This window comes from Battus philenor, unplaced genomic scaffold (genome assembly GCF_028537555.1).
Source record: "Battus philenor isolate CCGP_79_NKW_IND1 unplaced genomic scaffold, ilBatPhil1.0.hap1 SCAF_18, whole genome shotgun sequence".
In the NCBI taxonomy this organism is placed as follows: Eukaryota; Metazoa; Arthropoda; class Insecta; order Lepidoptera; family Papilionidae; genus Battus; species Battus philenor.
Genome location: NW_027181680.1, coordinates 6,612,670 through 6,639,712, shown reverse-complemented (window position 1 = coordinate 6,639,712; position 27,043 = coordinate 6,612,670). Strand labels below are relative to the sequence as shown.

The window sequence follows — 27,043 nt, the reverse complement described above, 5'->3', positions numbered from 1 at the left end:
CATATAGCTATGTTTTTGTACTCGAAATGATCCGTAATTACATTAATAAATATAAAATAATCAATTTCACTTTATCATACACTATAAGGTTGACTGGAAGAGAAGACAATAAGTCAGCCATTACACGAATAGCAAAAAGAGTGAATTAATAACTATTTAGTATAACATTAAAAATTTTATCAATAAAATTGCTTTCTCATTTTCCACTTTAATAGGTGTTAAAATAGGATTTAGTTTTTATGTTAAATACTTTAAAAATATTTATTATTAAAATTTGAATTCAAGCACAAGTCGTTTTGTGTTAATTACAAAAACCCGTTGAATTTGAATTAATTAACCTTTATGTTTATTTAAAGGCTAGATATTAGTTTAGTTTCATTTCCGATCTTATCGTTGGTTACATCAGTCGTGTGAATTAAGAAAAAAATTTTGTTAAACAGACCGCGGAGGTGACTTGATGTGTGGATTCCTTAGATAAGGTACGCGGAAGAGTTTGTAATTCGGGACACCCTGAACAGCGGCTGCCTGCGCGTGCGCATAAAACTGCGGTGCAACGGACGGACCGACGCACTCGCACGTACGTCCCCGCCACAAACGTGAGTATGAAATTTTGCAAATACAATGTTTATTTATTGGCGGTATTTTATACACAATATTTTTCATGTTTTATTTGATTGCAAAAATGTGTAATAATCGAGTGTAAATTACATTACATACCTTCTATAAACAAAAAAATGTCTATTAAAATTTTTATTTAACAAATATATATAAAATGTGGTAAATATTGAAAGATTCTAGATTAATTTTTAGTTAGTTAAATCGGTTTTAGTGTTACCGTAAACTCCGAATATTACTAAAACTTTGCTAATTCTTCGTATATATTTTTTATCTATATAATTGCCGCAATAATTGATATTTAAAATATTGTAGCACAAATTAAAAATAACATAATGAAGTTATTTCAGGAAAATAAAATAAAAGTTATTATTTTATGTCAGAATAGTCGTGGCAGTTGACAAGTTAAACAGAGCTAGCGTGCATTATATATCACGCACAAAATTTAGCAACTTTTGTCTGTTAGGAATGTAAATAAAAAGCCATTCATTGAGTCGAAATATTAAGTTAAGGAGGAATATTTAGAGGAGTTTATGTCCAAAACATTTGTTTAAAATATTGTATAAAGGTCCACCGGTGAAGTCAGAAAATCACTTACTTTTTTAACTGAGATTAATATTCAAAAGTGTATAAAATGCGATTATTTATATATTAACCTTTCGTTTGCCGTAACCTGGCGCCTGCCAGTGTCGGGGACGAATTTAAAATATAGTGACTTTAACCGTCTAGTTTTTACGATATAAGTATATATATATATATATATATATATATATATGTATATATATATATATATATATATATATATATATATATATATATATATATATATATATACATGCTTAGCATTACATGCGCTGAAAAAACGTATGTGTTTTTAATACATTTGTAAACCTCGCGACTCACTTCCATATGCGTTTTATTTGATAATTACAATATGTGAACTGTGGGAAATATTCGTGATGAACCTCAAACGCAGTTCACGGATAACTCCCATGGCTTAAATGGTTCAGTAAGTGATGGCTTGACGGTTATTCGCTTGGCTTTTGAGGTAATATAAGATTTTACAGTGTTCAAAAAAATATGAACTTTTTTATAAAATATATTTAAAGTGACGTAAACACAACAAAGGTTGATTTACGAGACGATAAATCGCTTCGGGGATTGGGGTGAAGCGATTAGGCTAGATGTAGTGAATGTAAAAAGATTTACCGCGATTACGGAGAGAATGCCGTGTCATGCGCAATCAGCACGCTACTGATAAATGGTATTTTCTTTCTGTGGGATCAATCAAGCGTTGTTTACATTTCGACACACTCCATTATTCCCTTAAAACACGCTTAATAGAATTCTTCATTTTTGACGACTTAACAATTTGTTTAAATTTTATTTTAAGTGTATTAATAAGCCTTAAATGTGTAAAAACCATTATTGAAGTTATTTACTGCTTAAAGCAAGCTTACTAATAGCAATTTGGCAACTATGAATCAAACAAAATATGAAATATAAATGCCAAGTATAAGCTTCCAACGATAAAAATTAAAAGTAAGATTAAGATGTATAGTAAGATATAATACTTTAATATAGCGATTTTAATACATTAATTTTTTTTATAGCTAAGATAGAATGTTCAAATAATCAGTGTGTTTATTCATCGGTGTTAAACTTGAATCATAAAGTTTGTGGTTAATTTAAATGATTAACTGGGGCGAATGTATTCAATTTGTCACACTTGCTATACTAATAATATATTTATAATAAAATAAATATGTTTTCGTGGTCATTAGTCAATTTTATCCGGAATTTATTCAATTGTTTAGTACACATGATTCAAATAAACTTTTTTTTTTAAACTTGGTAAATTTCTAATTTTGGGTAATATTTAAAGCAGACAATGTTCCGAAAATTATTCGCCAAATGACTTTTACGTATATCAGTATATCAGATACAATCGTCGAGATGACCCGAGCTTAAATTACTTTGGGTAAGGTCCGCTTAAATCGCACAGACATAATATTAGTCTTCCAATTCGTTGGCTCACAGAATATCATAATTGAAGACGATGGTTAAGGAATATCGCACCTGCGGTAGAAATTCCATTTACATACGTAAACACGCGCTCGTAGACGAAATGAAGAGCTTTGTATTCCATCGTAATTTTACATGATTATATTTATAGTTGTATTTATTGGTTATATATTCGTGAGGGATTTATACGATTATTAAATTTTCTTGTGCAGTTTAACTGAATTTTTTTAAACCAGTTTGACTGTTAATTTCGAGTATTTACTGTCTTCGATATGTGGCTCTTTCGATCGTTTATACAATAAACATTATTGTTTAGTTAAATATAGCCTTTTGTAAATTATACGATTAAGCGATCAAGCATACTTCGAAATTAAGTTGTTCTTAATTGAACATATTAACAGCGTTTGAAATATAAGAAAATTATACAATGAAAAAAGGTAGTAAAAGGTATTAATTTTTTTGCGAATTTTACTTAAATGGATTACACGAATAAAAAGTGGAAACTACACATTAATTTGTTAACATGCACTTTATGTAACTTACGGAAAATGATATTTAACTGTTATCATACGTAAGCAAAAGGAATTATATGTTGTCCGATTTCTCGTAACAAATTTGAGGATGTATTAATGAACCTAATATTGTTTTTAATGTATAGGATATTTTTTGATAATAAAATATCATAATATATGTCCAGTTTTATTATGGACGCTACATTTTGAAACATTTTAGGTACTTTTAATTTAGTTTTAAGATTTTTGTACATGTCACAAGTTTCGTCAAAATTTGCGAGCTTTCTGAATATTATCTAGGATCTTATTAAATCGTATAAATTGCCCATAATTATCTTGCGTATACATTATATGTTGAATTATTTATTAAGCAAACATTTCTTTAAAAGAATGTCGATCTCTCATGTGTGTCCTGTTGGAGTAGTTTTATTGGTAGATTTTATTGTAGTGACGATAACAGAGTAATAAATCAGAGCTGTATGAATCAAACCTGAGGTTTCACTTTCAAACGGAGTTGAGAAAGGATAACGACACCTTGATATGAACTCATCAAAGGTTCTTTGTATGCCCGCTACGCGATCCCCATACGTAGCCATCACCGCTCATTGGTACGTTGGCTGTCATTACGTGACCTGCAAACAGATTAATTCGGATATTTTTCAAATTATTGATACCCAATATTTAGGGACGGTAAAGCGCAATTATTTTGAGAAATAACGTACATATTATAAGTAAACAAACTGTGTGGTAGTTAAATGTAAGCATTGCATTAAATACATTTTGAAGCAAAAAATACAAAACATTTTATGTACTGTATTCGTAATATGTTTACATAGTTAAATAAACAAGATTATTTTAAAGTTTAAAGTTTCATTCGTTCAAATGTTTTTAATGTTTGCTCGAAATGTTTTTAGAAATTTCTAGAAATTCTTATCTTTATAAAAACTACAAGCAAACAAACAGAGGGAATCTAACCAATTAAAACATTACAAGAATGTTTTCACTTTACTTTTTATCAATCTTACATCGCACTTTTCTTAACGGACGATGATGTTTTTGGACAGTTACTTGTTTTTAATTGTCATATAATATAGTTACGAACTCTTTAAAATAATTGTTATGTAATAAAATCCATAACAAAATTTAGAAAACAATACTCGTTTTTATAGGTATATAAATATGTATCAATTACGGATAAATTAATTTTCACAAATTAAAGTGAACTAAAGAAGAAACATATTTTTTAAGAAAATGCGAATACACAGAGCTATAGAAAATATGACGTTTGGAAAAAACCATTAAATACTTATTTAATTTTTTGTTACTTTTTACACTTTCATTTTTATATTTATGTGTACATTTTTACGTGAAGTAATTTTTAAATGTTTTTATTAATAACATATTATCTTATATTTTACATATTATTAGTGTTGATCTTAATATTTAGAATTTCCCTACATGAATTTTTGAAACGTCTAAATTGAAAATATTCAAATCAAGTTCAAAATTTTAATCTTTACGGACCATTAGGTGTCAAGGTTCTTTATATTAAATAAATTTGTAATTATACTTTCAAATCACTCGATATTTGTGTTAGGCAAATTTGAATATTTATGAAATATCTTTGGACGTCAAAAAATCGAAAATACTATCAAAATTTTTGCAAAGTTGCTACTCTTTAATATAAATAAGGAATTAAGATATATTTTATTAACAGAATATATGTCACGCGGGCTCTTAATTAAGGATAATTGATTATAAATTTAAATTATTAGCTTAACATTTCTATCTCGTTTTGTATTAGATTGAGCTGTATTTCTAAATATCGCAGTATCACAATCGGAATAATAATTGTAAGATTTATTAAGGTCGTTATACACGAATATATAATTTCACCAGGGGTTTCGAGGAAAAGAAGATTATTTTAGTGTCAGTAAATAAGACGTAATTAGGCTAATATCGACTGTTAATCACTTCCTTATTTAAATCTAAATAACGAATGTCGTTAAAGTAAATTTATATAGATTTAATGAAATTATTTCTTTGGTTTTTTTATTTTTTGGATTAAATATTATTTTATCGCATAATAATGTTATTTATCCAGCGTTTGTTAGGATGAATTCCATAGCAACTTCCATAGTAAAAGACAACGAAAAACAAACAAAAACAAAAAAATAAATAAAAATAAACGAAGTGATTAATGTATAGTTTTTTTGCGTGAATGTATATCACAATGTAGTCATTATTATATGAATAAAGAATGAAGTAAATTTTAAAATAATAAAACCGCAATAAACCGCAGCGTAAATATTCGGGGTTAAAGTTTTATACACACTGAGTCAAAGACCGGTATGCGCAAAAATTAGCATTACAGATTTGTCCCGAACTCGATATTTTCCGTCGATGTATAACCGGTTTTATTTACTGTCATCGAAGAGCGCACTGGTCCACTAACACCCACATTAGCTGGGCCAGCTTTCGCTGTTTATCTTAAACAAACATTAGTTGCCATTAGGCTTAGAAATTTATGTGATACATGCTTAGTTTACGGATTTGCATGTTTGGTGAACACAGTTCACAATATAATTAAGGAATCGTTAAATATTAGTTCGGAGTCCTGATTAGTTTTGACATTAAATGATTATGCGGTCTTAATATATCTAAATTGATACTCTACAAAAAGAGTTCCAGATTCGTATCAGGTATCAGATTTAGTCACTACTGTTTACTACGTATTGATTACGTACGTACATATTGACTACGTACGTTACTACGTACAACTTGCGAAATATCTTTATCATAATTCTATATATAAGTATAATAATTGAATTAGTAATTTGCGATGCATAGTTTTAAACCTCCATTTACACTGTAAACATATAATTAGAGATACCGCTGACTAGACGCTTCTAAAAAGCGTATCAATCGCGAATAACGTCTCCATTTCGATAATTAGACGGTTAATGATGAGAAGGGAATGCAAATACAGCAAAACGTATGTAAGCCTATTTAAATAGACATTGTGGAAAGACAAAGGTTCTCGTATCGAAGTGATGGCTTGAATCCTAATTAAAGAGCATATCGACGTCTGTTTATCTTGTCGAGTCGTATGTTCTTTGTCCGACTATTACTTCCGAGAGTCATCAACTGGCCTTTGTTATTTTATGGTTAACTTTTTATTGATAAAATAAAGCGTGTGGTGTTTTATACTACAATCTATGAGTTGTGATTAAAGGAGATTTGAGGAAACGATATATTAGCTAATTTTGTCATTACGCAGTCGCCAATTTGCTTAAATCTAATATAAGTTTTGAAGTTATAAATAGGTTTTTATAAACTGCATACACTAGGTGAAATAAATATTTTTTTTTAAATTGGAGAATTTTTTAAAGTTACAAATTAAATGCTTTATGAGATTGTTATATAATAGTAAACTTTCATAATTTATTAAAAATTGTAGCGAAAACAGTTTTTATGTAAATTAAAGTTTTGCGAACTGATATTCAGAATGAAAGTTTTGTGATAAGAAATCTAAAAAAATTCCATAAAGTTTTGACCAATATTATTGATAGAAAAGTGAATATATTAAATAATTTAACAGTTTCTCTTATCTGCATAACATTAACTATTCATTTAAATACATCGATAAGCAAAATATTCTCGCGCTGTGCCTCTAGTAACATCTGGGCAGACATATCGAATTGCGGTCATGTTAGACATGCGGGTAGCAGGTTAATGGGTGAGTGTCAGAACGACAACTCGAGCAATGGTCCCGTTATTAATAGTGCCGTTATGGCGTCTATCGCAATTCGATAGAACATGTCCCCTCTCTAATTATTCTCTACTTTCAGACCAAGTGAGTCGGATAATATTGCTTGTTAGAGACGGCTCCGAGCGGAGCTTACGTGTTTTCTTTTTCCGTCATATTTATTTGCTTATTAAATTAAATTGATAGCTAAAAGTGGGATACATCGGCTTATTTTTGAGTTAGGTACGCTTTTATATTACGGACTATTTATTTTTTCTTACATTTTAAAGTTATACACACTTCTAAATGTTTATACACGGTGATTGGCAAAAGCTGTAAAAGCTTTAAAGCCAATTCAATTTCACTTTAATTTCACACCTATTTCCAATTACTCTTAGTAAAGTGATTATTCTGTAATATTTCACATTAACTTGTTTTTTCTTTTAAAATGCGATAGGCCCCTAATTTATGGAAATACAAAGTCTACAGAGACTTATCATAAACAATAATTAAGTATAAATTGAATTTTGAAAACCATTTTTCTTATTACATTATCGCTACGGAAATTTTTCCTTGCGGAGCAAAGTAGAGTTAAGAATAAAATAGATAATAAGTTGACGATCAGTAAGAGTTCCGTTAAAAGTTCAAATGTTGAATAAACGAATTTTATCTTTATTTTTTCTGAAACCATTGGCTTTTGATATACAAATTGCACTATGTAAACTGAAAGCAAATGAGCTGTACATTCACCCCTTTTAAACTTGTACACCTATAAGCAAACACTGTGTAGTTTTACTTTTAAATATAGTTTAATTTTGCTTTGTCGTACGTTAATTTTTTGGTTGAAAAATTTCTTGTTTTACTTTTTGTCGTAAACAAATTCTGTTTGCCTATCCATCAAGTTGAAGGCAGCTAGCGCCTAAAGCGCTTAACTTAGATCTGTTTGCAGTAACAGGGATCCGTTAAGAGCCTCGGCGCGGGGTGATGCATTATTTCACCGGGTCAGGGAAAGTTTTTAGTTTTAAATCGGAAAGTACTTGTTCAAGTTTTATATATAACTTATTAATATTAATTCTAAGTGAGGACACGTTCGTCGTCTGTAGTTACGAAAAATTCGGTGTTATAATCTAAGCTAGATATGCGTTTTTGCAATGGACAAAATTTATAGACGCATTATGTAAGTTCATAATTTTTTTTGTATAAGACAAACGGATGATATATTACTATGACTATATTTAATTTTGACAACGGTTTATCATCATCATCGTTTTCATTGTCATTCACAGCCAGATATTGACCTTTCTCGTAGAATAGAATAGAACTAGTTGAAAGTGGCTTGTATCCAGACGACCTTAACAAAGCCATCTGTCTACCTATATGAGTCTACGCTGCACTTGTCGGTCTATGAACTCTACTCGAGAACCTAAATACACATAAGATACGAAAAATTACTCGTTACGTGTTATATACTTCATTTCATCTATCTGGTCATGTAATGATCCATTTACATGTCGAGAGAAGAATGCTAGAAGAGCCCAAATTAAAAGAAAAATAAATCCGATTGACCACAGTCTTAATTTAAAAACTTATGAGGGTTCCAATCGCGCCCTGATTTGTAAAAAGCAATAATAATGTCATCATAAACTTTAATCACATTTTTGTACCAAACATAATATGTTTAAAAAAATTTGTGGGGGAATCTATTCGCAAGATTTATCGTCATTTTCAATTATTTTAACTAATTGAGAGACATTACATGGAAATGTTAATTGTTAATGTGGATAAACTCCCATAGCTGTCCAAAAGTATTTAATGTTGTTATGAAGCGTAGAGAATTGTATTACAAACTACACATAAAGTTAACACTATTTCATGTGGTAACTTTATGTGTATATTACTTTAATACTTATATTTATACACACACACAAACACACACACACATATATATACACATATAAATATATATGTGTTTTTATATATATATATACGTATATTGAAATCTGAATCATATACGTACCGTCAAATATTTTCTTTAAGATACTTTTCACACTGGCTCGCATATGATAAAGGAGGAATCCATAAGAAAATCACTATACCGTGTTATTTTGATCGTATTTTGTTTACCCTGTGTTAAAAAATTAATTATTATTTTTGGTTCAAATTAGCACATGGAAATTAAATAAATAATTGTTTCAGGTCATAATGCGAGTAATACTAGCGGCGTTGGCCGTCCTTGCAGTCGCAACTACTGCGAAAGAATGTAAGTTATTAAACTTTAATTTATACTTATATTAAACTAGCTGTGCCTGCGATTTCTTCCGCACGAATTCAACAAATTTTATTTAGTTTATTTCTAAAATGAAAAAGCTTCAGTTACTTTTTATTACATTAGTTACTGTTATAAGTCTCTTTAAAATCGATCCAGCCCTTTAAGAATGAAGCCGGAAAAAACAGACACACAGGCAAGAATTGAAAAGAATTAAAAATAAAAATTTTGGTACATGTACTGTATATTTATTCACATGCACGTAGAAAAAAGCAGTAATTATTTCAAACAAACATTGAATTTTTATTTATTTCTTTAGATTAGATTGGAATAAGGCTAGTGATAGTTGACTTAATTACATGTGCTAAAACATGCCGGAACGAATTTTTTCGATGAGAACAAAGAAACAAGCTTTACATCCTTTTATAAATTAGGCTAATGTACAAAATAAGAATATAAATGACAAAAAGCAAATACATTCATGCCAGAAACAAAGTTGTATAAACTGAACAACCAACGTATAATGTCATATTTTTATTTAAACAATGTTTCCTTGTTATTCCGTGAAGTAAAGTGAAATTTATTATAAAAGTTGCGGTACGTGAGTTATAACAAAAAATATAAATGTGCTGAAAACTTTATCATTTGCAATTAAATATGAAAGATAAAATTGATACCTGGTTTAACTTGTTTATAGTATTACTAATTGTTTTTTACGCCTAAATTAAAAAAAAAACACTTCTTCTAAGTTCTAGGTAATATATAAAATTGTAAATTTACTTTTACCTTTAACAGTTAGTTATTAAATAGTTTTTGTGGTTTATTCACTTTATATTTTGTGATTTTTATGTATATTGACTTACTGTAAAAAATAAACGATATAATTTTATTTTTTGCTGATCAATTCTACCAGGATAAAAAAGTTTAAAACATGTACATATTTGATTACTTAAAGTTTACTAGTTTTAACATTTACTGTACTAGATTTTGCATTTTGTTTGTGTTTATGTCTTTGATATCCCTTAAAAATAAAAACTAAAAATTCTACCTATATATTGTAAGAATTAATTAATCACTAAACAAGATATATGAATTTGGTGGAGTAATTTTCTTCTTAACAGTTTTAAGCTAAGTTGAGAACTTACTGTTAGTTTTACTGTTGTTTCTAAAGAAACGTTCCTCCATATATTACAATTCCAACAAGTCGTATCTCTAGTCACTAATTAATCTCAAAGGCGTAGACAGTTTAACTAGCCAGTGCAATTATGAACACTAATTTCAGACGGCGAATAATCTAATCTAGTGCAAAGTCTCGGTGTGTACCCTGTGTTAATGCTAAGTTAAGTTTGTAAATTTATGACTGCGCAGCGGACAGCAGAGCACGCATAGTATGCTACTTCAGTAATTGGGCGGTGTACCGGCCGGGCGTTGGTCGATATGGCATCGAGGACATACCAGTGGATAAATGCACACATATTATATACTCATTTATTGGCGTCACAGAGAAAACTTTTGAAGTTCTCGTCATTGATCCTGAGGTATGTAATATTTGTAAACAAAAAACTTATTTCAAATAAGATAATAGAAGAGAAAAGTTCAGCTGATAAGCGACATTGATACAATGTCAAATCTCACACAGATATATAAGTAGAAAGCTTCATTATCAATTATAGAAATCAGATATTTCCATCCACATATTGACTCATCACGTTAACTCCCAAACCATAAGGTTCAAAGGCTTGTAATTTAATAGCAACATTTCTATTAATAATTGAAAGTCAGCTAAGAACGAATTTTACAAAATCCTTTCCGTAAGTCGGTCTAAAAGAACATTAATTCAGGTCGTATAGCTGGCGTGGAACAGGTTGTAAGGTATAAAAGAGCTCAAATTTGCGATACAGTAATGATAGAATAACCAATGCACTGGATGAACTAAAGTTTACTATGAGATGCATATGCAAAAGAATGGCTTAAGAGAGGAAGAAATAGATGCTCCATGATAAGGCATTAGCTAATAGCCACACTGACCTGAGAGACATCCCATGAAAGAATTTGACAGTCACTAAAGACTGATTCTCTCACACTCGAAAGGCTAAATAGGGAAATAAATAAAGATTAAAATAGATCGATTTTACCTTTTATAGGTTTGTTTTCGTGAAACCTTGACAGGTATATCTACAGCTTCTATCATTGATTCGTTAGACATGTATTGCCGTCCTATAGTTAGAAAGTTTACCGTAGCAAAAGAATTACCGTGCCAATATGAATTTTATATCTTTATTCTCGTCAGCTCAAAATTTGTGAGGAATAAACGCATCATTTTACATCAAATAACCATTTTTTTAACACTTTAATTTATTTTATAAACATATGTTGATCTCCGAGAATGAGATAATAAACCAATATTCTTTATGTCAAACTAGCTATGCATGTGCATAGAAATAAATTCATCTATAAGGTTTACGAACAATGTTATAATTTTAAAGACAGTACTTTCTTAAATATTTTCTTCCTTCTGCATAACTTTTAGTTTTAAATAATTTATAGTATATAAGTCACTAATTTACTTGACTATAATAAAAAACATTATATAGTTAATTATTATCGTTATTTAAAAACATTCGCATAAAATTATTTCTGTAAATAAAGTTAGGAAATTTAAGAAATATTTTTCCACGAATATCAAAACGTTTAATAATAGAAGAGACCAGACGAAATGTAGAGCAATTTCTTTTTAACTCGAAGCTTGGCTAATTTCCATACAAAATACTTATAACTTACAAAGAGTTTGCTGATATTCGGTGCCGGTTTTAATCCAATAATGTAAATTTAATCATAATAATCCAATCGGTAAATTATATTGCTCAGCGGAGCTACTGAGAGGCGCTGTTTTGGTTCAATGCACTGCTAACACAGCAAATCGAAGTCAGATATTAAAACGTGCTTTTATTCAATATATATTCAACTTTTCAGTCAAATTAGATTATCAATAATAAGCAAGCGTAGCTTAAGACGCTCACTCTAAAAGTAGACAGGCGATCTTACTAAGACGCTGGATGCAGACCGCTTTCAAAAGGTTCTAGTGGAAATCTATGGGGTAGATATGATGATGAAAACATTATAAAAACCTTTTTGAAAAGACGCTGAATGTATCTTTGATATTATATATTAAAGAAATGGATAAACTTGCGTCTTTGAAGATAAAATCTTTGTTAGACGGACTTTCTCTTAATTAACGATCTTTATCTATTTTATTACACCTCTTCGCGTGTTTTCTGAAACTATTTTTCCACGTCCTTAATACGTTTATCTTATTCACGGGATATTTATATTGTAAAGGAAAATGTGGAGGTTAGGAATAAGCGGAAAAAAACAAACTTAATCTTTGGCCAGGAATAATCATGGCTGAAACCTATTGGAGTGTCATAGTTTTAGGATAATAATTCCTTATAATTCGGCTTTTTTATAAAGATAAAGGTTATAATATCATCACAATTTAAATATCGATAAATAAATACATTTGGCTTAATTCACGACATTTATTTATTTTATATATTTATTTAACATTACTTTTATTACATTATCAAAACTTTGTTGTCCGCTTGTGTCTTTTAAAATGCAAAAAAATGTTATTGTTAAAAATGATATATTTTGTTAGGTTGATATTTAAACCGATTATACTAAATTATATTTTTATAAATATGTACATATTATCGTCTTAACTTCATTTTACTGCATAAATTTAATACCTACCTAAACGTAAAGATGTCAAAGCATTGTACGTCGTATTTATTAAAAAAATAATCCCACAGCTCGACGTCGACAAGAACGGCTTCAAGAACTTCACATCTCTGCGCTCCTCACACCCTGACGTCAAGTTCATGGTGGCAGTGGGAGGGTGGGCCGAGGGTGGCTCCAAGTACTCCCACATGGTCGCTCAGAAAAGCTCGCGAATGAACTTTGTGCGGAGTGTAGTAGGTGAGTAATCATACGTGGTTATGTACGAGAGCAAGTCTATTTGCTTCTTACTACATTTATCATGAAGATATCATTATGTATTTGATTATAATACTTGTAATTCGAAGTAGTTGCTGTTAAAACATGATAAGTATCTATTTATATATATAATAGATTTCCACCTATATGCTGATTCATGACTATATTTCTGAACCAAGAGCCTTATAAGGCTTGAAATTTGGGTAGAAATATCCCTTTTCAGCATGTTGAGTTCAGCTATGACTTTTTCTGATTCTTTTAAATTCTATCCATTAGAGAGGTTGAGGGTTCAATAAAAATGCATATTTTGTAACAATGGTTCTTGGTAATATCAAACACTGTAAGAATATAGTTTTTGTCAAGTTAAGAATATAGAAGAATGGATTTTGAAATTATAATCACAAAAGCCAAGTGGAACATGCGAAGCGAGTGGGGGACAACTAGTTCTATATGTAGATACATATTCTTCGGTGCAATCATGTGTTCGGGCAGTGAAAAATTTATTTACAAAATAAAACAATTTCTATATGTCCCGATGAGATAAAGATGCGCGGTCTATATACAATAAACTGGCATATATATATATATGTATATGTGTATATATATATATATATATATATATATACACATATATAGAAATTGGAATTTAAAAGTTTCGATTCGATTCTGCAAAATCGTGGTAATAGAGAGAATTACGTATTCTTGAGAGAGAGCATTTTTCTCGTCCGAGAAACTTGGCGTTAACTGTACTGCGCAGAGAAATGTTCGAGAAAAATGTCGCTCCTAATTAACCTCATTAAAAACTATAAACAATATGGTTTAGTAGATTGGTATGCTCGGTTCCTACCGTATATTGGGCTTTTAATTTTATTTCAGCCATGTCGTGTGCCGGTCGCTTTATTATATTACTTCATTGAAGTTGATCACATTAAAATTACGTATAACATTTGTTTAACTTAAAGCTATTTTCTTAAGACTTTATCAGATGCAATATTTATTTATCTATTTTATATTTCAGTTTAAAGTTAAATTCGTTGGTTTGTTCTTAATTAATTTAATAATTTGTGTTCCGACATATTCATTACTACGAAGCAAGACGTCCACCCCTACAAAAAATTAAAATAGGAATACAGATTGATAAACTATTTTTATTCTTTGCTGCGTATTTTAAAGTCGAAATGAAACGCTTTGACAGTACACGAGGATAATCCATGAGTAAACACTGGCCATGTACTTTAAAGTTCAATTGTAACTAAGCTTTTAGGTGTTTGAATAAAATTATGCGTTAATTCTTAATTTAAATTTCTCAAATATTAAAGAAACTAGTTCATAAAACATTGTAAAATATTTTGATAAAATATTTCTATAAATAATGTCAAATTAAATAATAAAAGGTAATTTTCCACCCCGTATGTCTCTGGCATTTATTTAAAGTCAACATATTGCTGTTAACAGCCTCTGAATTCAAAGAGAATTACCTTTACGTGTGGATAAAGGAAAATGTGTGCCGGTTGAAAATTTAACGGTTCTTTACGAGAGGTCTTACAGAGAACGTGCAACCTAAAATACTGAAAGGAATCCGTGTAGGTCAAATGCTTTAAGCCGATATAAGAATGCTCACACGCGGACTGCATATCAAAAGTAGAGAAAAATCTTACTTTACACATTTCCACAGACTTGTTAAACTGTTCAACAACGAGATTAGAATCAGATCTTTTCATGTAAATTACTTTAATGTTAAAAAGTTTTTTATTATTCCCATATGACCATTTATAGTGACCATTTGAGTCACGAGGAGAACCGGAAGAGTTCAATTTGATACAATTATTGACATATAATAGAATCAGATTAATCTATAATGGCAACCTTGAACTCAAAGGTACGGCGGTTACAAAAGCACCTTGATTTCAGAAGAGCTCGCAATGTACTCTGACTTCTACGGTTGCATGTTATTTATACGCCACTGTACTTCTTACCCTCATACCAAGAATTTGGCTACGGATTTGAAGTAATCTGCCCCACGTATGATCTTGATTTTGCACTAGGTCACTGCCCCTAAGACTACCATGGTATGCAAAGGCGTGCTCAAAGGTTTGACAAAATTCGCCAAAGAAGCCCATAGGGTTTTTGCCGGCGGGAGTCCGGCATATCCCCTTGCATATGCATTCCATATAGGGTCACTATATTAGACAATAAATGCACAATTGTACGGTAGTATAGTACTATCAGGAAAATTCCGTCATCTGTAAATAAAACTTCATTAGCGTGCCAAACATCGTTATAAAATAAATGGTATCCATAATATCGATTTTCGCTTACTTATCAAATAACGGAAGGTTTTTCTTAAGGCCGTTTAGTTTTTTCACCATATAAAGCTTAATGCATTGTATTGATCTTTATTTAATTTAATTATATTTTGAGCATTTTTCTATAATCGAATCAAGTTCGTTAAAAATCCAAAAAATTACACGACAGAGAATCTAAAGTGAGGTTCTACTCTTGTATTTCTATGAAGCTCTGTTCACTTACTTTGTATATTATAAAATCTTAAAAAATAATACCAACACAAGCTGCAGTATGTAGTAAGTTCCGATCACAATAGATCATTCTATTAAATTCATAAAAATTAAAACGTTCATTTTATCTTGTCGAGTTTTTAGTTCTGAAACAATAAAGGTTCGGCTCTTACGTTTTTGTTCAAAAGCGTCATGAAACTATTTCACTACATTGTGATAGTGAAGTTCGACACAATCGATTCGTTTGTATTCAGTTATCAAAATTACAACCGTACGTAATTTAAATTAAAAAGTTTATCATCCATTTATTTGCACTATAAATAAAAACGACATGAGGCAGTGCATTTATTTAATTATAAAAATGTGTAATGTATTATTTATTTGGACATTCGCTTTTTTTAGATATTTGAGTTAAATCATTAGGATATTATAAGAATAATGCTCAAACATTTTTTTTATTTATATGTACATTAATTAATTGCGTAGAGCCCAAAACAAAAATTTACATAAGTTTAAGATGTTTCTGTTCCAATTTATTGTTGCAGACAGTTTAAGCAATCCCGTGGCGGGAAATAGTGAGTTATGCCTCGTAGGAATTACCTAGAGAGGCTGGAAATTGTAATTTCCGGGCGGATGTTGAAAGGTTTGCTGAGCAATTTGTCCACGGTTTTGAGATCATAAATATTGTATCATTCAAAATTGTATTAAATATAAAAAAATATATTTAAATACTGTGTGTACAATCAAGTAATTGACAATTTGTTCAATGAATTAAAAAGAAAAAAGAATTCTTTATCTAGAACATACTTAATTCTAACAACTACGTTATATGGTGGCTGCAACATCAATTCACAGCCAATATCCATCAGTTTTGGAGTGGTCAAAGACGTGTAACATTCTTCTTGTTTTGATGGAAAATGACATCTTTACTATTTCGGTCGCTGCATGACTGCTTTATTTAATTTTTCTGTCTGCCGATTGTAGACCTCTAAATCTATGGTTTAAATCCTTGGAAGCACTTTAAAATATACTGGACTTTTACAATGATCATATTTATTGCAAAATTTCCGTTTGGCGAATATTTCACTGTGAAGTGATTTGCGATGACAAATTAACTTGTGACCCTGACGATTCGCTTCGATAATTGTTTTGATTTCTTTCTCATTAAGACAGTCTATAACAAACATCGGCAATAATTGGTCACCGGCTCGACATAACAATATTTCGTGAATTTCTTCTTATTGAATTTAGAAAATATAAAGTACATCGCGAGTTCTTTGTTCAAGAGACAAAAATAAAGCACAATATCTTAATGTGACCTCTATTAGTGTCATTACAATATACGGCGTCCCAAGAATAACTGTAACTGCAAATTGCTCTTTTGCTCTTCTTAATGTGTAGTTAGTGTTAATTGCGTAATTATTTAACGGGAGCTGTTTTTGGTATTTGTAATATTTAAGTAAAATTGTCTACTCATAAATGAAAGTTGATTTTTTTTTCAATCCAGTACATTTATAACAATTTTTATATGAACACTAGCTGATCCCGCAAACGTTGTTTTGCAAACAAAAACTAAAGTTTTTAATTAACACATTTAAAATAAGGATTGATCGTAGAGGGGTAAAAATTTAAGGTTGTGTGTATTTTTGTATTTTGTATCATAAAAAAATAAAAACAAAAATTTAAAAAAAAAAAAAAAAATTTAGGGGTGGACCACCCTTATCACTAAGGGGTATGAAAAATAGATAGTAGCCGATTCTCAGACCTACTGAATACGCATATGAAATTTGGTAAAAATCGGTCAAGCCGTTTCGGAGGAGTTCAAGTTCGAACACCGTGACACGAGAATTTTATATACTCGTATTAGATTATAATTTGTTTATATAAAAATTATCTCTTCTTAAAAATGTTAAATAAATTTGCACAGAAAACAGACTAAAACAAGGGCTTTAAAACCTCTCATCATATTAGAACTAAATAAAAAAAGGTTTAATGTCTTTCGGGCAAAGGAATAAATTTGCTTTAATGTAAAATTAAATTGTTTGTAGACTTTCTTCGCATGGAATTATTTAGAGATATGAAGAAGGTATTCAGTTAAAATAATACCCTGCGTTGCGACCGTGACATTACTCACGAGATATAACAAGGAAAATTTTTATACCCCGCGTTAGGCGCGCTCGGTTTGGAGCATGCAAATAAATGTCATATTTTCAGGAAACATATTACTTATGGGTCGGATGAGTCTTAGCTTGTATGCGGGACGCAACGACCTTGTTTTTAATTATTTTCCATAAAAGTTTATAAGGAATGACAGTAGATTATTTAAAAAACGTTTATTTTAATTCTAATTGTGCTTTCTTATTTATACCCTCATTGCCAAGCTAACAGTCGTTCAGCCAGAACACAGAAGGACAAGAACAGAGAAGGATATACTCGGGATTTTTTTACATAATTGAAACTTGAGTTTCCTAAACGACCGTAGGGTACAAAAGTAGATTAGGGGTTTAAGCGGCAGCGAGGATAGTCGATGGCCATAATGTTCCGAAATGTAGACCGGGAACCAGCAAACGCAAGAGGTCTTCTCATAAGATATTGAGACGATGTTAAAGCCCTCGGAAGACACTGTATGTAGACTACTTCCAATAAGTTTAACAGTGGCCGTCTCGCCGCTGATATGATGATGATTTTTTTACATTCGTAGTTTCGAAACATCTTTTTAAAATTAATTTTCGAGGAGTAATTTATTAATTATTACGGTACTGAATAAATTGCATCTCTTTCATAGATTTTGACGTTTATATTTAATACGCTTTGTAGCGTTTTTATTCGAATTAATTGCCAATTACGTTCGTTAGTTTGGAGTAGTGGCGGTAATGGTTATTCAGAACATTCTTATTCGAAACTAGCATTGAAGCTTTATTAAAAATAATTAAATTAATTTAATGACGATTTTGTTAAGTCGTGATGAAGTAGTTGATTGCGGGCAGCGCGGTATTGGGTGTCTTTCGACTGATATTATGATGATTAATATTATTTTACTGTTGATTATTTTTATAGATTTTCTACATAAGTACGACTTCGATGGTTTGGATTTGGATTGGGAATACCCTGGCGCGGCAGATCGAGGTGGTTCCTTCTCCGACAAAGACCGGTTTCTATACCTGGTGGAAGAGTTAAGGCGCGCCTTCATCAGGGCAGGCAAAGGATGGGAGCTGACAGCCGCTGTACCACTCGCCAACTTTAGGTTGATGGAGGGTTATCACGTACCTGAACTTTGTCAGTAAGTAATTTATTACTGTTATTATAAAAACACGTATTTACTAATTCGTCTGAGACATTTTCATAACTACGCTAATCATTAAATTTTACGGGAACAGTAGTTAGCGAAAAGGTTTTCTTTAATTTATCTTAATTCAATTTATTCATACAAAAAAATTGTAAAGTAAGTTTTCCACACAAAAAATAATAATGAGGAAAATAATAATAAAAGTACATAAGGATAAAATACATGTTTATGTATTTTATACTTTCGCGATAGGTAGTCAAAAGCCGGTACACAAAGGGTCTCTAATAGGTGGACCAACGACACGGCAAGGTTTTTTATGGCCCTTTTATGACCTGTCGTATTGGGATGCTTATGAAATGCAGTGGGCGTCTGTTAGCTGGCATGGTGACGATGACTCGTTGATTATCCTTGCTTATCGCACTTATCACAAGATCTTTATCGCTTATTTTACTCATCCATTTTTATAAGAGATAATTTTTCATATTTATGAAAATTATGTCGATTAAAATTATTTCCCTGATTAGTTTTTAAAATTTAGGGGAAAATTGCTCTAACCTGTTGAGTGCACGAGATTTATTTTATAACTCACATTAGCGTCATTACGACCGTTATAAAATTTGGAGTAAGCAATTGAAAATTTAGCTTCTCTTTAATATCGGTTACCCTAAAAAAATACGCCATCTTTTAACATTTCGTACTTAAATGTGATTATCTGTCATCTCCATTAAAAGGAAATTTCTTAGCGAGAAATGGAATTGAGTGAAATTTTATTATAGGAATAAGTGAGCATTACTAAACGCTATTTAATTTTTAATTTGCTAAAGATTTGTATTGCCATAGTCTTTGAATATTTACTTATTTTAAATCTAGATAATGTTTCATATTTTACGAATATGAATGGACGGATGTTTATCAATTAATTCTTAATTAAGGTTATGCGTAAAAGTTTATGTATTTTTTATAAACGATGTTTGATTTTTTCGTTATAAAAAAGTTAAATTCGTTAATATTAAGATAATTCAAAATCGCTATTATTCGTAAGACTGAACAAGCCGATTTCCGTCAAATTCTATTTAGATACAAACTATAAATAATATTGTTATAAGTTAGTTGTCAGCTTGCAGGAACTTTCTAATAACTAACACACAGGCGTGGTCTAATTTTAATACTAGAGATAACAAGATAAAATAATATAAATTTTCAGTATTATTTGTTTACTCTTACATGTACTATTCAAAAAGTTCGTCGTTTTAGTGTTCAAAAACTACGCAATGTTTTAAAGATACTGCCATCTTGGAGTATTCATTTACAATGTCTTATATTTCTGTTAAAAAATAAGGTTTCATTCGTTTTAATATGTGATTAAATGATATATAATACCAACATAATCAAGATGATTACAAAGTTGAAGTCGAATTGGACAGGCCACATAACACGCAGACCCTAAGCGCAGCGAAGAATGTCGACCCAAAAATTTGATAGACTACCATGTTATGGTCTGCGGAAGATAGTGGGTGCAGGCCACTTCAAACTGGTCGTATCGGAAGCCTATGAGGTGAGAGGATGTTCAGGACGGAAGGCCTAGAAATGATCATGATGCAGACGATGAAAAATAAAAACTGTTCATGTAATTAATATGTAGTTTAAGTTTTTGTACATCTTAAATCCATTAATACAATTTAAAAATGTGTACTAATGTACTAGTGGTAGTAGTGAAAATTTTTAAATTAACACAGTAACAGTACCATACTTTAGTTATTTGTAAAAGCTGGAAGCGTGTGAGTGAATATCACGTAGTGATTTTACACGCTCTAAAGAAGTTACTGAGAATGAGGTATGCAATCCTGCGAATGTTGTTAAACTGAATTGCAGCGCTTTGCGCCATAACGTTATCAAGAACGCCCGATCGTCTAGATATAAAAATTTCCATAAAAAATTGTTAACAGAAACCTCGACGCTATCCACGTGATGTCATACGACCTCCGCGGCAATTGGGCCGGATTTGCGGACGTCCATTCGCCCCTGTACAAGCGCCCCCACGATCAATGGGCTTACGAGAAACTGAACGTGGTGAGTAAGATAGCGGCCTAAGCTAGGCTTACGATGCTCTACAAGATGACGTACGCCCGCCATCACCCGGCACGGCAACCCGCTGAGTGCGCTACATATTTGATTTTGGCATTTTATTGTTCTACATTACGTATCAATTATTTAAGTTCAGGGGTGTCGAACTCAAAAGCTAACTTGGCCAAATAAACAATGCTTAACTTTAATTGGGCAGCAAGAGGAAAAAAAATAAATTAAAAAAAAAAAAATATTTTAACTAGTATTTTGCTATATATATATATATATGTATTTAAATTAGGTTTACTTCTTGATACTTGTAATCTCGTCGCTATTACTATCTTTTCTATTTTGGAATATACATTTTATTTAGCTAGACTACTTTAAAATTGATCTAATGGATATGTTGACGGGGCCGCAAAAAAGTTCATCTCGGGCCGTGAGTTTGACAATCCTGTTCTAGACAATGCATACTTAATAAAAAATGCACGGCTTTAAATGTTATTAGGTTAATCATTGTGCATTGTTCTAAAAATTCTATAAATATATATAGCGAGCACAGGATAAGATATCAGATGGATATTTGCTTAAATTTGTTTACTAAAATTCAATCAGTTACAAACGTCCTGTATGAAAGCAGGCATTTCTATATAGTGAGTTATGAACGGAGAAGGTTTAAAGGCGAATTATTATTTTTTATTAATAATTATATGTATTGCTGTAGCACAAACAGTCATAAAAGTACGTACATAGATTTTTGGTTCACTTAGAGTTTTGGTACATATTCCCGTTCTTTTCTAACCTAAAATTAAAACCAAAAATATGAGGTACGGGCACCGTTAAAAGATTATCAGAAATCAAGTTTTGAATTTCAATTTTAGAGCCAGGATAAACTCAATAGCTGTGTTTTTTTGGTTTAAGTCGTTTCAAAATTGTTTTGTTAGTGCATAATCCTGTGTCATCTCATTATTCTTAAATTATATCTATATTTTATATGTTAGTTTCAATCGAAAAATGTTAAACCAAATTGTCGCATTACTGTCGACTTGAAAATCATACAAATCATTGATTATTTCAGAACGACGGGCTTAATCTGTGGGAAGAAAAAGGCTGCCCGTCCAATAAGCTGGTCGTAGGCATTCCGTTTTACGGGCGTTCGTTCACATTGTCAGCCGGCAACAATAACTATGGCCTGGGGACTTATATCAATAAGGAGGCCGGCGGAGGCGACCCAGCTCCCTACACGAACGCGACCGGCTTCTGGGCTTATTATGAGGTAAGAATTTCTTTATGGTAGCGAAATGGATTTTGTGAAAATTACATCATCATGCTATAATGATAAATTTTATTGCTTATAAAATACAGTATATTTTAAATGAACGATTTTAAGACTGAAGAGATTTTCTATCTAAATTTTTTAATAAATGTTTTCAATAATGTGGGAATAAACATCTCTAATCCAACTATTCTAGTCTTTTCTAACTAAAAATAGACCAAAAAAATGTTTTGTCAAGTAATGATAAAAGGATTTTTGCACCACGGTAATAATATCTTTAAGGCTTCCAATGGCCGCGCGTAGGCCGAATTGCACGCCATTTACTTTGTTGCGGCAGCGTTCCTCGGAGTGCATTATTTGTTGTACTAGAACTCAAAACGATGTGTATTTTAAAAAATAGGGTGGCACGTACATATTTAGTGATAAACAGAATTTTATTTCAAAAGCTTGCCTCGGCAGAGTCATACATTGTATTACTTTTAAATTTTATAGCGTCGTTAACAAAGTACGTGACAATATGACTAATGTTTCGGAAAATCATGTACGTGTAAACACCTTTTTACATTAAAAACTCTTAACTGAGATATTAAATAAACATTTAATAACGAACCTTTTATTATCTTTTATAACATTCGTAACACTATTAAGTAATGCGGATTTTTCTTGGTATAAAAAATTAAAATATGGAAACTATTTTCAGTACACGAGTAATTAAATTAACTAGTTAGTATAAAGTTAAAATAGTATTTGAATTTAAGAAAGAAGTTTAAATTAAGAATTGGTTTTACTAGCAAATTTAGTAAGAAATACATTCAATTCGTTTATAGCTTTAATACTGTTATTCGCAAACAAAGTCGCCGGATGAAATAAAACTAAGTACTTGTATTGTACGAAAGTGTACTTTAAAGTCGTAAAGTGTCTTAGAATTATTAAAACCTTTTAATGTCTTTTAAAGTTTTTGCTCTTAAGTTTGTTGTGTAACTTCTTAAAGCTTAAGTTGTAAGCGTGCATTCATTAACAATATAAAGTATTAATAATGTGCTTACGAATACTTTCAATCGCGAACATAAATTTTCCAATTTTCGATCATTTAAACGGTAAAATTAAAAGAATATTAACTTAAGAAGAATATTATAACTAATAAATAATTAAGGTTTGGATATTCTTAAATAACGGAAAAATAATTAAAACTTTAAGTATTATCAAAGATATTTTTAGTCATTATTTTTTGTTCACAATCTGGATTTTCCATAATAGAAAACGGTCTTAAATATCACTGAAAGTATTGATTTTTGGATAGGGAATAGGCGACTTCACATTAATAGACAAATCAGCTATACATAATTTCTTTGTAGGTATATACAATATAACATAAGTATTCATGTGTGTGTACTTATAATGGATTAATTGGATGTTTTCATTCAGATCTGTACCGAAGTGGATAAAGACGACTCTGGTTGGACTAAGAAATGGGACGAGCACGGCAAATGTCCTTACGCCTATAAAGGCACCCAATGGGTGGGCTACGAAGACGCCCGGAGCGTGGAGATAAAAATGAACTGGATTAAGGAGAAGGGATACCTCGGGGCTATGAATTGGGCAATCGATATGGACGACTTCAGAGGGCTATGCGGGGAGAAAAATCCCTTAATTAATATACTGCACAAACACATGGCCGACTACGAGGTCCCCCCGGCGCGAACCGGACACACCACCCCGACCGTAAGTATTACACTTTAAGAAAACAAAACGTTCCCCAGCGGTCTCCGACCCCTGACCAATATTGACGAACTTTGCAAACGAATTTATCAGGCTTTTTCGAGTTTCGTAAAGAAACACGACATCGGGTATTATTGTGTCAAAATGTGTTGCCAATAGATAGACCATAAATCGCGTGGGAAAATAGTAGGTCATTACTCATTGTGATAAAATCTCTCAGCCGGAGTGGGCGAGACCGCCTTCGACGCCGAGCGACCCGGCGGAGGGGGCGCCTGTCGTTGTCACTACAACTGTGCGTCCAACCTCGTCGAAAGCGCCCACGACAACGCCTAGAACTACCACCACGACGATGGCGACGACGCAAGTGACGTCAACAACAGAAGAGCCCGATGACATCTCGGTGCCAATTAACGACAAGCCCGAGGAACCGCCTACGGTACTTTATAAATTAATATTGCCTTAAATTAACAACTTAAACATTTTTCAGATGGCTGAAATTCTAGGAATTATTATATATCTCTTTTATGTGGATAGTGTTATATTTCATAAACTATTTTCCATAAATAAATTTGTATAACGAAATCAACTTTTAAGTGTATTATCTGGCAATTATGAAATTTCGTGTAAAAATAATTCCATGACTAACGTAATAAACATAAGATGGGTAATAGATATTCTGTCACCGTGGTCTCGAAAGGACTTAACGTCGTTTACAGAAAAGAAGATATCATTCCATCCGCATTAAAGGTGTGTCACAAAAAATTCAAAAACGTTTACGCCTATCCGATTTGTTTGCACATTTTTGTTTATTCATATTATTTTATCATAATGATTGATATGGGAGAAGTTTTAATAATTTATGAAGCAAAATTAGCGTCTTGGGTAACATTAAATTTAGTAAAATATTAATAATGGCGTAACGTACCATTTTCTATCAAAGGAATTAGCTGTGCTTCTTATCATATATATTATATATATATATACTATATAGTAAGTTAAGGCCTTTTTAAGGCTCCATAATGAAATAATAAATACTGAAGAATAAAAAACTGGTCCTACGAATGATTTAAATTTATTAGATTTTCTAAGTACGTACACGTACGTTAGTACGCCGAATTAAATGAATTGTTACGCGTCTCATTTGCAATTTAACTACCTAAGTCTAACATTCTTATGCTAGAAAAATATCATTCACACAATTGGATATTGCGTTTATGTTCTTGTATATATTATAAACGAAATATTCACAAGTTTATTCATATTATTTTAAAGGATAACGAGGTGGACAACCCTGATATCTGCGATTCGGAAGAGGATTACGTCCCCGACAAGAAAGCTTGCGATAAGGTATAATAATACTACCAATTTGATTTTATCATAAAAATAAACATTCCAGTTTCCTTTATAACATTTCGTAGAAACATTCCGTTTAAGACGTTATAAGCAATTATTTTATCTATATTATTTTTCTATTTATTTTGAATAATACTTATTATGATATAAGTACATCCTATACAAACGAATACGTAAGTTTTGTTCTTTTGAGGACAAATATTGATTATTTAATTAAGAAAGAATAAAAAGAAAGTACTTATTATTAAGTAATTTTAACGAAGTCAATTCTACAGATACTATTTTTAACAAACAAGAGCGTAATGATATAACCTATAAGATTTAAAATTGTATACTACTCACGTATTACTCATAACTGTAACATCTTTGAGCGCCTTAGTAGGAACACTACATTATGCGACAGTGAAAATTTGCTATTAATTTGTGTTAGGGGCTGATCAATTTTTTTGTGTTCTTAATATTTAGATTTTGATTTATGTGTTAGATAAAGTTAGTGAATACGAATATTAAGTGTTTTTAATATTTCTTTCAGTATTGGCGTTGTGTCAATGGTGAACCGATCCAGTTCACATGCCAACCTGGGACTGTTTTTAACACTCAACTCAACGTATGCGACTGGCCTCAGAGTGCGAAGCGACTTGACTGCAACTGATTTTCAATCAGAACAATTACTAAACACGCTCCAGATATTATGATGTACAGTTTTTTAACGCGTACCTTGTAATTCTTGATCGTGGAAGTAAATACAAAGAATCACTGCATTTCATACATATCTTTTTCTTTTTTTATTATTTCACTAGAAATATGTAAGCTGTTAAAATAGCTTTAGTAGCACCAGTAGGTTTTAAGTTTAAAAATAAAAAGGAAATTCGTTGCTCAAAATGCTTGTCCCGTAAAATATATTATCGAGACTTGACGTTTTAAGACTGTACAAATCCGCCTGAGCAACTTGGAAAACTAAATCCACGCATACTAGGGATTACACAAAATATTACACGTTCAATGTTAAACTAAAATAAAGAAAATTTTTACCAAATTCTTAGAACCTTTTTAAATTATTTTATTGGAATTTTGCGACATAAATACGGACCATATAATCATTGTTAACCACTTCGGATTAATTGAACTTATTAAAGAAAGAATAGAGTTAATAAATATTATATAAGGTAAAATGATTGCTCACTAATAAATATAAGTGTTTAGTTTAAATGAGATTAAGGATAAACCCTACACTGCCCGTCTGAGCGCGAAAATCATTTTTTATCTCTTGTACTTAATTCGTTTGCAACCGGTAGCCAATTATAGCTCCCGGCATCCGTTGAATTTAAAGAGATTTTCTCTTTTCCCTACCACGTCGGAAATGAACTCGGCTTCTCTCTTTTAGGTTAATTTATTTATTTTTCAAATAAATAGTGAATAAAACATTGACTTTTATTTATTGAAAACTGATTTCCTTCTAATATTTATGTTCTATAGAGATTTGAATATTTATTTATCAATTTTTGTTATACTACATGTTATGACATTAAAACAAATAATTTTGAAAAAATGTATTATTCATTTGACATTTTGAGAGCAACACGTAACTTTAAAGATGCCCAGTAATGTGCTTTTTAGGTTTTGTTTTTTGTTTTCAAAATGTAATACAAAGTTTAATATAATTATGA

At 31.0% G+C, this 27,043-nt stretch overlaps 1 protein-coding gene across 1 annotated transcript; it reads left to right on the top strand.

Annotated features, from left to right (window-relative positions):
- The first annotated feature begins 428 nt into the window (after nucleotides 1-428).
- Cht5 (Chitinase 5) lies at nucleotides 429-26,749 on the top strand. The gene is made up of 11 exons (XM_068763738.1): nucleotides 429-596; nucleotides 9,097-9,160; nucleotides 10,535-10,704; nucleotides 12,979-13,144; nucleotides 18,736-18,958; nucleotides 20,911-21,034; nucleotides 22,107-22,304; nucleotides 23,730-24,026; nucleotides 24,244-24,459; nucleotides 25,296-25,370; nucleotides 25,909-26,749. Exons 2-11 carry the CDS (start codon nucleotides 9,103-9,105, stop codon nucleotides 26,026-26,028), a joined length of 1,647 nt encoding a protein of 548 aa, XP_068619839.1. The 5' UTR covers nucleotides 429-596; nucleotides 9,097-9,102; the 3' UTR covers nucleotides 26,029-26,749.
- The last annotated feature ends 294 nt before the right edge of the window (nucleotides 26,750-27,043 follow it).

Coding starts and splice junctions, on each gene's coding strand:
- Cht5 (XM_068763738.1), top strand. CDS start 9,103: ATGCGAGTAATACTAGCGGCGTTGGCCGTCCTTGCAGTCGCAACTACT. Junction 10,705..12,978: donor TTCTCGTCATTGATCCTGAG/GTATGTAATATT, acceptor ATAATCCCACAG/CTCGACGTCGACAAGAACGG. Junction 18,959..20,910: donor CACGTACCTGAACTTTGTCA/GTAAGTAATTTA, acceptor AATTGTTAACAG/AAACCTCGACGCTATCCACG.